Here is a 16,628-nt window from a genome sequence, read left to right as displayed (position 1 = left end):
AGAAAAACTGAGTCACGGGGCCAGCTTGGGTTTCTGTGGTGTGTTCGCAGCCACCATTAGTCGTGGTGAAGATAGCACTCTGGATGTCACTGGTGCCAGCTCATGCCATAGACTCATCACCAAGCATCCTTTTGACAGGCCAAGTGCTACTGTGCTTCTCATTTTGGGGCCATGTCTTTGCCATGACTGAGCCTCAGAGCTGCACTGCAGGGCTGCATATGAAAGCAGGGGCCTACACTGCTGCAAAGTGGATTCAGGCTTAAACTCCAGCATCTCCTAATATCACAGGTTGGCTGATACCAGGGCAGGAACCAGGTGGGAGCTTTGCAATCACTTCCTGGGTGGGTTTTGAACCCAGGAGGCCCTTCCCCCACCCTACAGGCAGAGTAATCTCACCAATTTCATTGATACCAAGAGGCATATGTCCTCATTTGAATGTCGTTGAGATCACGGTGTGTCATATAACCACTAGAGTGTCTTAGTTTAATTAGCAGCATTTTGTCCTGTTAATGGCATCTTACAATGGATGGCATCTTAGATTCCATGAATTATGTTTCTTAAACTGTAAATCAGATCATGTATCACCTTCACATGCCCCACCTACTTCTCCATTCACACAAATGCCTCCCACTGACCTACAAGGGCCTCCGTGCGTGATCTGGGCTCCACTGACCTCTCCCACCTCATCTCCCACCCTCTGTCCCTCTGTCAATACAGACAGACACAGTGGCCCTTCCAGCCCTCAAAAACCCAACCTCTTTCCCACGTCAGGACCTTTGCACCTGTTGTTCCTTCTTCCTGGAGTGCTTTTCCCCTAAGAGCTGCCCATGGAAGGGTCATCTCATCTGGTAACTGCCCTGGAGAATTTGATACTTCCTATTGTACTCTCCGGGACCTTGTTAGCTTCCTTCCCAGCATAAATCACTATCTAAAATATTTTATTTATGCATGTGCTTACTTGCTTATTATGAAAGAAACTTGAAAGCAAGAACTGTATCTGTCTTGTTCATAGTTGTATCTCTAGTTCCTAGCACAGGTGCTGGCCATGGTTCACATTAGAGAGTATTGGATGCTTGCACAACTTTGGGGGGCACCAACTGCATAGTCTAAGAGTTGTACAGTGTACAACCTGTATAGCTGCACACAGTGGTCCTGGCTGGAAGGATACAGGAATTGCCACATCAATAGACATAGACCAGATGCTGTCTTTTCTGGGAATCTGACTCTCAGCAAGTGAAGAGGGCTGGGGAAGGGGAGGAAAGTTCCTCTCAGCCTGGCAATGCTGAGTTGAGCAATGTGGGTCTCTGGTCCAAGCTCAGTCCCCTCATTAGTCTGGCATTGCACCAGGGGCTAGGGGGAAGTTACCCCAAAACAAGAGGTGCTATGCCAAGGCCTACCAGAAGGTGGCAGTGGAAGCCCTGACCAGTGTGTAAGTAACAAGGCTGGCCAAGGCTGCTTGTGTGTGGTCAGCCCTCCGGAAGCCACCACTCCTGGACTCCAGAAAAAGCTTGATCTTGCCATCCCATGAGGGAAAAGGACCAATATTTATTGCACATCAGGTGCCGGCATTGTGCCAAGTGCTTTACAAAGGCCATTGGGATGGTTTTATTTTCCAGATGAGGAAACAGAGGCTCGGCATGAGTTAGTGACTTGCCCAGAGTTTCTTTCCCTGGGTCCTGCTGATCCTCTTGTGCAGGGCTGTGGTGATGCCCAGCTTTAGGGAGCTGTGTTCATATTGGATTCTAGGTGGATGGCCCTTCCTGGAGTTGTGCAATGCCAAAGCAGCATAACAACCTGTAGCGATCATTTCTAGGGTCCCAGTGTTGGATCTTGCAGCAGCATGAGGGGGCTCCCTGCCCTCCCCCAGCCCCACAGACTGGCTCCTGACCAATGACCGGGGTCCCACTCACCTCAACCTGACAAGAGACGCAGAGAGTGAGGGCAGGGCCTCAGCTAGCTTGCAGGCACCCATGTCGGTGATGCTGTTCTGAGACAGGCTGCAGGGACACAGTGAGGGGGAGGGCTCAGGACCAAACTCGTATGTCCCCTTCCCCATCAGCATCCATCCACCCCGCCCGCCCACCTTCTGCCCCCCCAGGCTCCGGCACAGAAGGGAAACTCTCACTTCCTCACAGGGTGGCCTCTAGCAGCAAACATGTGACAATCACAATCGATCTGAGGAGCATGGTGGGTAATGAGCTATGAATAGATTTACACTAACTCTTAATAAATAAAAGGATACTGTTAATTCCTGTGGCTGAGATGGATGTTGGGGGTAAGGATGCGGATGGGAGAGAGAGATCACTCTCCCTCCCCTACCTGTTTTTAAGGGGGGAAAAGTAACCCGTCTTTTCCCTGCAGACCACTTTTCAGCACTGTAATTAAATATGTGTTTGTGTTACTTGTTGGATAGCTGTCCTTCCTGCCTGGCCGTGGGCTCCGCAAGGACAGGAGCTGTGTCTATTCTCTTTATTACTGTATCCCTGTGCCTAGAGCAGTGCAGGCACATAGTAGGTGCTCAATAAACTCTCAAGTTGGGGTGAGGAGAGAGGAATAAAGGAGGGAAATCTAGCTCACAGTGTTACCTAGAACACTATAAATTACTGTAGAAGCCTCAGTGTCCTACAGTTAAGGAAATCGCTAAATGAATTCTGATGAATTTTTTAGCCATTCTAACCTTGGTTATGAGGTGGCGTGTGGACAGACTTTAATACCCTCTAGGTTCAGCAAAAAATCATGTTGATCCTCTTGCAACTTAACCATCTCCAACTTTCCAAATCCCAGAACAGTTAAAAAAATTTATTCTTTTGATTAAAATGTTTTACTGATAAATTCTAATCTATCTCCCCTATTTTACCCCCCAGTAGAATTTTCTGCCACTGAACATTCTGTATTTTCATTACTATATACTTTAGAATAACAGATTTATTTATTTTTTTGCTTGTTTATTGTGTCTCCTCACTAGAATTTAAGACCCCTGAGGTTAGGGCATTTGTTTATTTTGTTTAAAGCTGGGTTTCCAGCGCCTAGAATGGTACCTACATGTGGGAGGTGCTCCTTAAATATGTGTTGATTAAATTAATACATAATTGGATGGATGAATAATTAAAGATCGGATGAGTGGTTGGATGAATGGGTGAGTGAATGAAGAAAGAAATGATTGAATGAGTGAATGAACAATTGAATGGAAGAATGAGTATTTGATTAAATGGGTGAATGATTGAGTGCATGAGTGAATGAAAGACTAAAAAAGCCAGCTGGGCTTTGGGGGCCAGATGCAGCAGGCAGGGCACGCCCAGCCCACTCACTTGAGCGTTTCCAGGGCCTTCAGTTGAGAGAAGGTGGCCGAGAGCTGCGAGACACCCTCATCTCCGATCTTGTTCTCACTCAGCGAGTCCAGGCTGCAGGGGGAATCAGTTGGGAGCCATCAGCCCCATCAGGCCCTGGCACCTGCCCCCCCCCCAGCCCCCAGCCCTCTGTATACACCGAAGGTAGACAGCCCACTCCTGAACTTTTGAGATCAGGTCTTCATCACCTGGGGGTGCCAATTGGCCGCCTAGGGGACAAGATCTAGCTCCTGGCATGCTAGAATCCTTGTTTTGCTTCTTAGGAGCCCCATGAGCTTGGGTAACTTCCTTTATCTCTTGGAACCGCAACAGTAAAGTGGGATCATCCCCCCTGCCCTTCCCCCCATCGACCCTGCCTCCCTGATGGAGTTTGCTGAGCACAGCACCTAAGGCCATTTAGGCAAAAGAGTTTGAAAGGTCACAAAAGGCCCCAAAACTTTTTTTATTATTGGGGATTCCCATTTCCTGTTCCTTCCCTGTAGTGGAGTCATGAGGTCACTCACATCAGTCATGCCTAGGAAACAGGAGGGGAGAGAGACAGAAGGGGATAAAGAGAAGTTTCTTGCCTTTGCATGTGCCTCTGGGGCAGAGTTTGGGGTTTTCAAAACCTAAGGTTGAGGGGGAGGGTCCCGGGGTCTCTACTCACTCCAGATGCTGAAGGGAGGAAAAGGCCGTGAGGATCCTCACCAGTTTGGGAAAAGCTTGGGGTCCCACGGTGGGGCCCAACCTAGGAGACAAAGAGCAGGAATCAGACCCCGAAACAATCACAGCCCCTCGATTCAGCCCCAGTGTGGGGTGGAGACAGGACGCAGAAGCCAGGCCCCATCTGAGGCCCCCTCCCACTTCCCAGCCTCTCCAGCCTCTTACCCCTCCCCAGCCCCACCAGGTGGGACCCCAATCCCTTCTGTTAAAGCAGATTTCACAAAGCCCCACAAAAGGCCAGCCGAGCTCCCAGCTGGGGGCTCCCCAGCTTCCTTCTCTCCTCCTAGCCTGGTGAAGTAGTCACCAGATGCCAGCTGAGGACCACCATCCGAGGTGAACTGAATGGTTTACTTAATTGTCTTTGCATTTTAATAACAAAAAGAATCATTTGTTGAGCACTTTTTCTGTGCCAGGCACATGCGCACGCTGGGTCCTTCACTGCAGGATCTTACTTAATCCCAATGACTCTGAGTTAAGGGCCCTTCTTACACCCATTTCACAGATGTTGAAACTGAGGCACAGAGTGACTAAATAACTCACACAAGGTCGCACAGCCTGTATCCACATTTAGACCAGATTTCAAGGGAATGAGAAAAATAAGGATAACGAAGGGCTGTTTTCTTTTGTTTCAGAAATATGGTTAAAGGGCTGCCAGTTAGCTCAGTTGGTTAGAGTGTGGTGTTATAACACCAAGGGCAAGGGTTTAGATCTCCATACCGATCAGTCGCAAAAAAAAAAAAAAAAGTATATATATGTATGTATATATGGTTAAATATATTCAATGTAAAGAAATTTTTTATTCTGAAATACATCCTTTAAACTTTTTTGATGGCACCAGCAGTGGTTATTTTGTTGTTATTTGTATGAATGAACACACTTGATAAAAATTAAAAGATACCTGCGCATTCAAATTCCTTCTTAAATGGTCTCGGTCTCTGAAATCCCAAGGTATGGGAACCACTAGCCTCAGCAAAAGGCCACAAGATCAGAGCTGGACTCCAGGACCTGTCACTTAGTTCCTATACTAAGGGTCTTGGCAAATCCCTTTATTTCCGAGTCTCAGTCTCCTTGAATAGTTAGCCCCAATCTATGAGGTTGCTGGAAGGATTATGGAATTCATCTTCAGTTATTTACTGCTTGCCTCTTATGTGCCAGGCCTGGGGGAGAAAGCTGCGAATGGAAAAGACAAAAGTCCCTGCCTTCGTGGAGCTAACATTCCAGCGGGAAAGACAGATAATCAAAGAAACTGGTCAATGATCTGGAGTCTGAGATCATGAGTGATATGGAAAAAAGTACAGTGGCTAGTAGGGGTAGAACTTCACTTTTAAATATGAGGGTCAGAAAAGGCTCCACTGAGTAAAGACCAGAAGAAAGAGGAGGCGTGGGGCATGCAGATATCTGGGGAAGAGCGTTCCAGGCAGGAGGCACAGCCAGTGCAAAGGCTCAGAGGCTGGACCATGCTTAGTGTGGTTGAAAACCAGCCAGGTGGTCCATGTGGCTGGAGAGATAAGGGTGAAGAGGTAAGCAGGGACAAATCAGGGAAGGACAAATCAAGGAAGTATGAGTGGTGTCCCTGCAGGGTTATGAGCAGCCAATTGGCTTAATTTGACAGGCAGATGAGGCCTACAGCACAGCGACTACCAGAGCAGACTCCCAAAATAGTCCTTTCCTTCCTCCTTCCTTCCTCAGAAACTTCTCAGGACTTCTGGCCTCCAGGTGGCTGGTCACCCAGCTCTAGTTTGTTCCACCCCATGGTGCTGTTCCCAGACCACAGTTCTGACCTTGAACTAGGGGCTTTTTAAGCTAAAAATGATTCAGAGCCAGAAAAGGTCCTAGGTGACGGCTTTCACACATTTCCTCTTTTCAGCAACATTTTTGCTTCCATACAAATGTGGCACCTTGTCTCTGCTCAAAACAATAGATGCTTGGCTTTTTCTGGGGCACAGTGTGGGGGTGGGGGGAAGCAGTGATGGGGGAGCTGACAGCTTATGGGTGATCAGCAGGGGAACTGTGGGCAAGTCCCTTAATCTTGCTGGGCCTCAGTTTCCTCATCTGTAAAATGGGGAAGATAATGACCATCTCCCAGAGTAGCTCCTGAGATTAGTGAAATTATATATAATTATTAGGTGTCTAACAATTCCTTCCTAATTGTTAGATGATCCTAGACCCCTAACAAGGACCAAACACTAGATTAGCTTTTTCCTCGGTTGGAGCTTGGAGCCAGGCTGACCTGATTTTTATGATTTTGGACAAACAATTTAAACTCTCTAGCCCTTAGTGTCTCCATGTATATAATGGGGAGATGATAACAATACTCTCAAAGGAAGATCACCTGAGATAATAGAGGCAAAAGTGCTTTGCAAATTGAAAAGCTATGTTCTAACAGACAGATCTAAATATAATGATAATTATTGCTGCTCTCTCAGGGCCCCATACCGGTGGGTGGCTCCCAGCCCTGGCCACACATAGGGTGAACAACTTTTCCAGTCTGCCTGGGACTAAAGGGATTCCCACGATGAGAGACTTGCAGGGCTAAAACCAGGACAGTCCTAGGCAAGCTGGGATGCTTGTTCACCCTAGGTGCACATCAAAAGCTTCCAGGGGGCTGGCCAGTTAGTTCAGTTGATTAGAGTGTGGTGCTGATAACACCAAGGTCCAGGGTTTGATCCCTATACTGGCCAGCCACCGAAAAAAGAGAAAAGCTCCTGGGAGTCCTTTAAACAGGAGCCTGGTCTGAATCACTGGGTTTGGGTGGGGTCTGAGCATGCAATGACTAAAACCATCAATGATTCTGATATGCAGCCAGGGCTGAGAACCAGTGCCTGGAGGTGGGGCAAACACCTGGGATTTAGACAGTGGTATTGGCCAGGGCTGTTGCATTCCCCCTGGGGAGTCCACTCCTTGGCCACAGAAGTGAGCAAATTCAGGCACAAGTGGTGCTCTACAGTCCCTGGCCACAGCTGGGAAAAGGACTCAAAAGGTGGTCATGGCAGCATCCTCCTGTGGAAGGTCATGGGCGGGGGGCACACTGGGTGAGTTACAATTCCTGCAAGGCCTTTCTCCTTCCCCACTCTCCACTCCACAGGGCCTCCCCACTTGCCTTGTTCCTAATCCTTGGTCAACCTTCAATGCAGATATCACCTCTTCTAGGAAGTCCCCCTGACCTCCTAAAGAGAGGAGCTAACTAGACTGTAAGCTCATTGAACACAGCAGCCTCAGTCCCTCAAGTTGGTGCTCGATAAGTCTGTTGAACAAATGAATGGGACTGTTACCCAGCAAATGGGTCAATTAGCTTCAAATCTGAGAATCTCCAGCACTTTCCCAGATCAGCCACACTCCTGCTGCTGGAAGCTGGTTTCCAAAGTGGTGGGCAAGAAGGAAAGAACGATTCTGGGGATCCATCTCCAATGCTGCAGGCACAAGGCCAGCTAATGCTAGAGAAGAAAGCTTGTGAGGACCCAAGACAATACACCACTTTGCTTACGCAAACTCCAGTTTCTTTAGGTCTTGGACAGCAGGGAGTTCCCCAGCTGTGTCTTCCGAGGAACTTCTTATCCTGGAGAGAACAGGCTATGTTAGCAGGGAGCAGGCTCTTCTGTCTCTGAGCCCCCCTCTTAGTTCCTTGATGCCCACCCCAGTGCCCAAAATTCCCTGGGAGGATTGTCTTCCTTGAGGCTGTTGTTGCCTCTGTTAAAGAGAAAAACCTCAGGACTGTGTGTTCCGTGGAAAAGAGCCTCAGAGTAGGCATGTAACAGCACCTATCCCAGGCAGCGCACAGTAGGTGCTCAATGTGTGATGAAGGAATGCATGAAAGACAGTTAACTTGTGGTCAAATTTCCTCTGCCCTCTGGATCTTGGCTCTGCCATCTATAACTTGGGGTCAATACAGGTCCTAAATGCCTCAAAGCACGGCAGTAGGTGTCCCGTCTGTCACTAAATGGAGAATGCATCCTCGTTCACTTCGAGCAGGGGAGAATTTCTCGTTGACTTTAGCTGAGAAACAATTCGGAACATGATGGCAAATTTTTGAATGGGGCAAAGTGTTAAATCCTGGGAGCTCTGCTTGAGTAGTAACAGCAATGAGAGATTCTGCATAGTTGTTGGCCAGGGGGAGGGCATGGGGTGCCCCAAAGGACAGGAGGCCAATGACAAATTTGATAATGGGTTCTACATGTCCTCAACCTGCGTGGCCTCGACAACCTCCCTCCCATCCTCTCTCCCCCTTACCTCTGGGTCTGCACGAGGTTGCCCAAGTCTTCCACATCCTTCAGGGACTTGGCCTTGAAAGGCTCGATAGTGAACTTCTCCTCCACTGCCTGGAGTAGCTTGGTCTCCCCACGCTGCCGCAGGGACTCCCATAGCCCCACTGTGTCACTCAAGGCAGCCCTGTGGAGGAAGGGTCTCAGACCCAGGCACCATGACTGGGCTAGACCATAATGGAGGGGCAGCTCCACAAAGGGATCTCCTACCTATTCAGATACTTTCCTCCTTAGCTCAACCTCTATCTCCTCTAGGAAGCCTTCTATGACCATTCCAGCCCTTATTGAGTCCTCCTTTCTTGAAATTCTCATAGTGGTTTTTGTTTCCCTTCTTGCTTTGGCTGCCAGGAAGCTCAGTGCTAAAGTCTTGGCACAATTGTGTAGGACCTTACAGCTTGGGGAAATGTGGGAGCAATTCTCTGAAGATGAAGCTGAATTGCTCAAGCAGATTGCAGGACTTAAATGGGCCAAATAAAAGAATTTAGACTTTATGCTGAAGATGATGGAATATCCCAGAAGGGTTATGAGCAGGAGTGGACTATGATCAGATTCAAGTTCTGGGAAGATTTCTCTGGTGGCTGAATATGAAGTGGAGTGGAAGAGGAGAGAATGGAGGCAGGGAGGCCCAGGTTTAATCTAAGCATGAGAAAACTATGGCTTGATCAGGGGATGGAGAGAAGAAAACAAATTTGTACTCAGGTCAGTCAGATTCTAGATATGGCCTGGTGCCTGACACATATCAGGCCTTCAAATATTGGTTGGAAGAATGATGCTAACACTCACTAGCTGTGTGGCTTTGGACAAGTGGCTACCCTTCTCTGAACCTCAGCATTCTCATCTTAAAACTAGGGGGACTCCATTCTGTGCATACTAAAAGAGACTGCATAAAGTAAACACTGGACCTAGCACCAAGACCATTTGGTCCCCAGCACAAGGGGGCATTTCCCTTGCCTCCTGCCCCCACCTGAAACGGGTGACACAGCTGAGTCCCACGAGGCTCCCCAGTCCTGAGGGGTCAATGCCAGTGCTGCGGAGGTCCAGGGAGAAGTCTCGGCCCGCCGCCTCCAAGGCCCTGCCCAGCACATGTGCATCGGGAGGTGTGAGCCGGGTGCCCAGGAAGGAGAGGCGGGCAGGGAGCTCCCGCACCACGTGCTGCCAAATCCCAGCCTCCTCTGCCTCGTGGGCGCAGTGCAGCAGCTCCAGCAGCCGCCCTGCCCGCAGCGTCCCCGGCTGCAGCCGCTTCAGGTACCTGGAGAGTACCTTCTGCTTCTTGTCCACCAAGGCAGCTGCCATTGGCCCAACCAGTGCTCCCAGGCAGCGGGCGTGGGGCTGGAAGATTAGTCCAGCCAGAAAGCGTGGCACTCCCTCCAGCCAGTTGTCATAGGGCCTCTTTTTCCTTGGGGTCAGTGCTAAATACTGCAGCAGCTCCTTGTCCTTGATTTCACTGCTCAGAGCCAGCCACACGGCCCCCAGGAAGCATTGCAGGAGGAAGCTGGAGAAGGACCACTCAGCCTCTGTGGCCGCTGCGATCCCCGGGACAGGCTGCACTAAGCCTTTGGCCTCAGCCCACGTCCTCACTTCCACCGAGGGGAACTGGCCCTCCCGCAGGGTACTCTGGTGTCTGCGGCCCAGCTCCCAGGCCAGCTTGGCCAGACCCACCAGGGCCTCTGGGGGGCCATCGCGGGTAGCCAGGCCTAGCAGGCCCACGTAGAGTCCCGTAAGTGTGGAGGGCAGTTCGGCCTCACCCCCCTGCTGCAGCAGGGCCACAGACAGCTGGCACACTGCCCGGCACAAAGTAGGGCTGTGGCCATGACTGAGGAGAAACGGCCGGTCTCGGAGGAGTGCCAGGGCTCTCTCTTGCTTCTCAGTTGCCTCCAAGCACTCAAAGTGGTGCATCATGTAGGTCTGGGCCTGCTCAGCTGAGAAGCTAGCCATCTCAAAGATGGCATCGGCCTTGCTCAGGCTCTGGGCCAGGCGGCCCCAGGGCCGGGCCGTGAGGAGCAGGGTGCAGCCCCGTAGCACCTTCCGCTGGAAGAGGCCTGCCAGCAGCCCCCGGAGGGAGCAGGGTTCTGTGGACACTGGTCCACACATGCTGTGCAGAAAGCCATCCTGGGCCTCCAGCTCCTCGAAGGCATCCAGGATGAGCAGAACACGGTCAGGCCACCTCAAGATGTGGCTGAAGACCTTGTCATCTGCCGCTAGTGGCTGCGGGCCCAGGGAGAAGAGCAGATCCTGCAGGCGGTAGGCATCTCCCGGGCGGTCCAAGCAGTGACAGGGGACATAGAAGGTGAAGTCATACTGTGGAAGCTGGCCACAGGCCCAGGCTCTGCTCACTGCCCGGGCCCAGCAGCTTTTCCCCTGCCCAGCCTTGCCCAGCACAGCGATCACTTGTGTCTCTCGTGGCCGCCGGCGGTCATGAGCAGCCAGCAGCACCTCGGCCAGCCCCCCATGGGCCAGCTGCCGCTCTGCCCAGTCTGGGGTGGCCAGCTCCCTCTCCTGGCTCTTGTTGCTGATCCTCTGCAGCCGTGCTCTCACCAGATCCACCTCCACCAGGATGCCGTCTGGGCCCGTGGGCTCGGCCCGGTACTTGTCCTGCAGCGAGCGATAGAACTGCTCCACCGTCTCTGCAAGGGCCGAGGGGTGTGTTGGGGTGGGGAACATGAGTGGTGGGACCTGCTGCCATCACCAGCTTCTTCATCCATTCATCACAGTCTGCACGGCTGCCTCATACAGCCACCCAGGCACTTAGTCATTCATTCATTCATTCATTCCCTCATCTTCTCGCTTGTTTATTTACCCACTCCTGTTAAGAATTTAGACAGGAGAGCCATGTGTCTGGGTTCAAATCCTAGTGTAATCTGGAGTGCATTACACACCCCACTATGCCTCAGTCTTCTCATCTATAAAATGAGGATAATGTTAGGGTTGCTTGGGACGTTAATGATTTAATGTATCTAGTGTGCTTAGAGCCTGGAAGTAAGCACTTGTTAATTTAGCCACTCTCTTATTTATTCTTTCATTCCCACCTTCTATCACTCCCAGACTCACTGACTTCTTCCTTCATGCACTCACTCAATCATCCACTGTCCCCTCTTTCATTCTCTCAACAGGTCCTCAGTAAATATCACTTGAGTGAATGGTGGAATGAATGCTGAGATGATGGCGTCATCAAGTAAGTGACTATGAATGAATGAATGAATGAGCCACAATGAGGGATTGCATGAGTGTTGAGTGAATGAATGAAGTGAAACCAGATTGGGGCTTCTGCCTCCAGCATCCAGGGCAGAAGGACCTGCCCCCACTCACCTGGCCATTTTGGAAGCTTGCTGGAGACCTCTTTAACTGCCCGGCATTGGGTGGGGGAGATTTCATTCTCTGGAGAAGGAGAAGCTAATGTCAGAGTTAGGGTGAGAGGCACCCCCCAGGGACATCCCTCCCTCTGGGCCATGCAGTCCTCAGATCCTACCAAGGGCAGAGCCCACATGGGCTGAGCCTCCCAAGGTGGAGGTTATAAGATAGTGGCCCGAGGCTGTATCTGACTCAAAATGTCTTCCTTTGGTCAGATGAACTTTGAAAACTTTCACCCATGTTTTAAAAACGACAATATCCATGCTTCAGAAGACCTGGCCATGCTGGGCCTGCTTCCTGCTGGATAACAAGCAGCTGAGGGCTGGTGGCCCCATTTGGGTGGGATGTGGATTCTCCAGCTGTCCCCTCCCCGCCAATCATGCTGTCCACTCAATGGAGACCCTCCTTGCCCTGTTTTACCCATGAATGTGACCTGCCTTACCCTGCAGGCAGCTCTGTTCGTGGGCCTTGCCTGGGGCCATTCCTTGCCCCAGGGCCTCAATTCTGCTTCTAGTAGCTCTCACCGGCCCCAAGGGTCCTTACCTGTCACGTTTGCACGGGAGGTCAGGGCCGGTTCGGGCATGCTGGGCAGGTCAGCTGCTGATGGGGTAAAGGGGCTGGTGGAGCCGGGCCGGTCTGGGGACTTTGGGAGGCTGTGGACAGCTGAGCCGCTGGAAGGGGGGATTTGGCTGACCTGGGGCATCTTGCCTACATTGGGGGTGGACAGGGGTATAAGAACAACCAGGTTCCAGGAACCCACTTGGGCACCCCCACCCCAATCAGGCTATGGAGCTTGGGAAGTCCAGGTAGAGGAGAGGGGAATTTCCAAAGGAAAATATCCCAGGATCAAGCTGAGAAAAGAGCTCTGGAGTTACATTTAGCTCCTGGAGCCTTGGTTTCCCCATCTGTGAAATGGACACAATCAGCTCACATGGAGCTTAGGGCAAGTGCTACTATATTACTCTTCCCACTGTGTGGTCAGTACTCATTTTCCTGGATGTTAGGAACTGCTCCCTTCTTTCTATGGTGTTATATGGAAACTGTCACACAACCATCAAAGGATGCTCTCAACTTGAATGGGGGGAGCATCCCCTGGTTTTGTCCATGACAGCCCAAACATGCCTTCCCTGGGGCAATTCACAACCCCTCAGTGTGGCAGATTGGCAGACACCATTTAACTGATCAGGAAACAAATCAGAGAGAGCTGTGCAAGGATGCACACCAAACTGTTCACATCGGTATACTGAAAGAAAGAGGGAGACACTCAGTTAACTCTTGTAAGCACCTCTTATTGTTTGGCTTGTTAATGAGCATGTATCAATGTTGTACTTGAAAAATAAAACAATGTTTTTTTTTTTAAAAAAAAGAAGAAAAAACTGAGGGTCAGAGGGGAAAATGACATACAGATGGCTACACAGCCACTCTGTCACACACCCAGAACACTGCAGGGAACTCTGCTCCTCTGCTTTGATTTTTGGGAAATGGGGACAGAGAAAGGCATGCTGGGGAGGAAGGATTACAAGAAGGTGCAGGGCCACAACTGCCAGATGCCTGGGATGCGTGGAGCATGGGGTCCGGGAATAGTCAGGTAGGAGGGAGAGGTGGTCAGGTGGCCAGGCCTCACACACTCACCATGGTAGATGAATATACTGGAGACCTCTGTCCCAGCCCCTGAGATTTGCCAGATCCCCTGGGGCAGAGTGGGGAGAGTGGGGATGAACTGGATGTGCCCAGCCGGCAGATTCAGGCAGCTCAGCGAGAAAGTGGAGGGCGGCACTGAGAGATACAAAGGCAGGGAGGTGAGATCTTCTATAGCAACTACATCTGTGATTCTGTTTGTGATTCTCTGATTAATGGTTGACCTCCTAAAGGGCTCTAATTTCCCTGAGAGCAGCAGCTGTGTCTGTCTTTCCCATGGTGGTGTCCCTAGCACCTGGCACAGAGTGGCTGTGTACAGAAGGTGCTCCATGAAGAGTTGGTGAATGAACAGGGCTGGTGGGTGAGTTTCCTAATGCGTAGAGGCTCTCTCCTAGGCCCCCCTGGGATGTTTCCCTCCAAGGCATGTTCTCTGGCAGGGGCTGAGCCAATGGAGATCCTGAGGACGAAACTGGCTGGGATGGAGGTGAGTGACGCTGATGGCAGGGAGGTTCCTGTTCTTGGCAGTCCCTGCCTTACTGCCAACTCCTCAGCCACCTCCCAGGAGTCGGAAACCCACCCTCTCCTGGCCCCCTAACATACCAGGCACTTGAACGGTTTCCTCCAGGCAGGTCTGGCCGGATGCTGGCTCCTGGCTGAACAGAGCGGGTGGTGGAGGGCAGGGGAGGGCAGAGCAGTTGCTCGCTGGCCCCACCAGGAAACTGCCAGTCACCATGGGTGCAGCAGGGGGCTCAGCTGTGGGGAAAGGGGCTTGGTGAGAGGCTGGGGGCGATCTGGGCGCCTAGAGGGGCCTGCCTGAGGTGGGGAGGGCTCTGGGAGTGGTGTGGGTCTCTCTTCTGGCAGTTAAAGGAAACGCCTGTCCTCTTCTCAGCCCTGGCTGCAGCTGGGTTGATCAACAACTGCTCTGTGCCAGGCAGCACCCCCATGCCAGCCCTCTCCTTGTGACCAGGTCCCAAGAGCTTCCCTGAGCAGGACCCTTGAGGCCCCACACAGAGAGCAAGGGGCAGAACAGAACCTATGGATAGGCAGTTGGCTCCAGGCCCCTCCCACCCTCCACAACCATTCATTGAACCCCTTGGGGGACCTGAAGAAGCCCCAAGCACTCAGGCTCTGCCCAAGGAAGGGCAGGGGCTATACTGTGCACCTGTGTGCAAGCAGACTTGGGGCAGGGGTTTAATCTCCTCCACTTAATAGAGAGACAGAAGATGGGAGGGATTTGCCTCCCTCATCAGACTGGGACTCCCTGAGAACAGGGACCCCTTCATCCTGAGATCTTCAAGGGCAGAGCTTCTGTCCCTCCCATCAGATTGGGAGTCTTGGAAAGTAAGACCCTGTCTGTCCCATCAGATCCGGAGCTCCCTGAGGACAGGGACCACTTCTCCATCATCCTGGAAAGGGTCTTCATGGGCAGGGCCCCTGTCTCCACCATCAGATTAGAACTTTCTGAAGGTGGGTCCTAGGCTTCCTCCATCAGGCTTTTATTCCTCAGTCTGTTCTCCACACAGGGGCTGGTCTCTCTACCTTTGCAGTAACAACATGGGGGCAGGGGTGGAGAGGAAGGGAGGGGCGGAAGCATCTGGTGGGAGAAGCTTGGGGGAGGTGCTCACTGAGCCATGGGAGCTCTAAGGAGGGTGGGAGGGCAATGGGTGATTGGCTGATCCTCCAAGATTGCACGCTGAAAGGAGAAGTGTGGCATGGAGGGGCAGTGAAACCAGGCAGGGGGGTGGGTCTCAGCTCTGACTCAGAGGAACGAAGAATGGGTGTTGGGGAGCTTTTAGGAGAAGCCAAACCTCCTGGCAGCTCTCAAGCTTCAGAGCATGTGTTAGAGCATCATGATCTTGGTTTGAATCTCACCTTCCCCTCTCACCAGCTGTTTGATCTTGGACAAGTGACTTCACCTCTCTGAGCCTCAGCTTTCAATGCTAGATTCTGTACACACCTGAGGAGACCCCAGCTTCCCTGCCTCGGAATATCTCTGGGCCCACCTTCTGTGCTCACCTAGCTTCCTGTGCTTCAGGTCCATGGCAAGCTCCTCTGGGAAAGCTGCAGAGAGAACACCATGGTCAGTTGCCCCAGGGAAGGGGTGTCCAAAGCCAAGAGGGGCTCATCGACCCCAGCAGCCATATGGCCTTGCCTTAAAGGGTGGGGAAGTGGCCTTGGGATCCTAGTCCCTTGTCTTCCTCTAACCATTCAGTCCCTTCTCCTTGGCTTGAGCCCAAACACCAGCTCGAAGCTCGGGCAGTGAGTCAGTGAAAAAGGCAGAACCATAAAGGCGACATGACACAGGTTGTATCAAAGCAAAACAATTTGATTTTGAATCCCTTTCTAGCTGTGTGCCTTTGCAACACAGCCTCTCCGAGCCTTTGATCTCTCATCTGTGAAATGGGGTTGGTGGCTCCTATGTCACTTCTGTATATTGGAAATCAGTGAGTGAGTATCAACACTTAGCGCATCAATGCATAAAAAACCCTTGTGTTCCTTAGCAAGGGGCTGATTAAACAAATTATGGTTCATCCACTCAATGAAACACTGTGCATCTAAAAAGGAACAGGCAAGCTGTAGCATACATAGGAAGGGTACTGCTGTCTGCAATTGACTTTGATGTGTACCAGCAACAAAATTATGGATGGGGGCTGGATAGAGGGATGGACATATAGAGAGATATGATTAGGCAAATAGAGCCAAACATTAATTGCAGAATCTAAGTAGTGGATTTATGGGTGTGCACTGTGTCATTTCTGCACCTTTACTATGTTAAAAATATTCATACTAAAATGTTGGGGAAAATATTTATTACATGAAAACAAAAAAGAAGAAGAAGAAAAAAAAAAAAGCCCCTGGAGATAGGTCCATGTCTTCTCCATAAGTAATATGGAAATGACCTCCCAGACATGTTAAATGTAGAAATTGAAGTGCAGAACAGTGTAGATAAAATGTGGCCATTGTATGGAAAAAAAATTTTTTTAAAGGATCTGGCTTATAGATGAATAGAATATTTTTGATGAGGCAAAAAGGAAGCTGGTAAGATAGGTTGCTTTCAGGAAGGGAAACTGAGGGACTAGGGTACAGGAGTAGGAGAGAGATTTTTTTCGCTGAATATTCTTTGCGTTTTTTGAATTTTTATGCCATGTTTCTGATTCACCTGCTCGAAAATAAATAAATTGGTACAGGCTTCCACATAGTCTGGCACATAGTAAGCACTCAATTAATGGTTATGCCCATTTTTTTTTTTAAAGATGACCACCAAGGGGATCTTAACCCTTGACTTGGTGTTGTCAGCATCATTCTCTTTCAATTGAGCTAGCCGGCCATCCCT

At 50.7% G+C, this 16,628-nt stretch overlaps 1 protein-coding gene across 3 annotated transcripts in view; it reads right to left on the bottom strand.

The window, feature by feature from the left end:
- Positions 1-16,628, bottom strand: part of CIITA (class II major histocompatibility complex transactivator) — a 45,289-nt gene that overhangs the window by 1,649 nt on the left and 27,012 nt on the right. The window contains exons 5-15 of one of the 3 annotated variants that reach the window (XM_063100286.1): positions 15,311-15,355; positions 13,895-14,047; positions 13,289-13,432; positions 12,200-12,364; positions 11,615-11,683; positions 9,273-10,932; positions 8,277-8,435; positions 7,534-7,605; positions 3,994-4,074; positions 3,309-3,401; positions 1,911-1,997 (exon numbers count right to left, since the gene is read on the bottom strand). In XM_063100286.1, the coding sequence (XP_062956356.1) occupies positions 1,911-1,997; positions 3,309-3,401; positions 3,994-4,074; positions 7,534-7,605; positions 8,277-8,435; positions 9,273-10,932; positions 11,615-11,683; positions 12,200-12,364; positions 13,289-13,432; positions 13,895-14,047; positions 15,311-15,355 (2,728 nt within the window). Of the gene's footprint in view, positions 1-1,910; positions 1,998-3,308; positions 3,402-3,993; positions 4,075-7,533; positions 7,606-8,276; positions 8,471-9,272; positions 10,933-11,045; positions 11,053-11,610; positions 11,684-12,199; positions 12,365-13,288; positions 13,433-13,894; positions 14,048-15,310; positions 15,356-16,628 lie in introns of all 3 variants that reach the window. The other 2 variants (XM_063100285.1, XM_063100287.1) reach the window with 2 other exon arrangements.

The sequence above is a fragment of the Cynocephalus volans genome, chromosome 6 (genome assembly GCF_027409185.1).
Source record: "Cynocephalus volans isolate mCynVol1 chromosome 6, mCynVol1.pri, whole genome shotgun sequence".
NCBI lineage: Eukaryota > Metazoa > Chordata > Mammalia > Dermoptera > Cynocephalidae > Cynocephalus > Cynocephalus volans.
The sequence above is the reverse complement of the archived record's forward strand: the minus strand, read 5'-3'. Positions and strand labels throughout refer to the sequence as shown.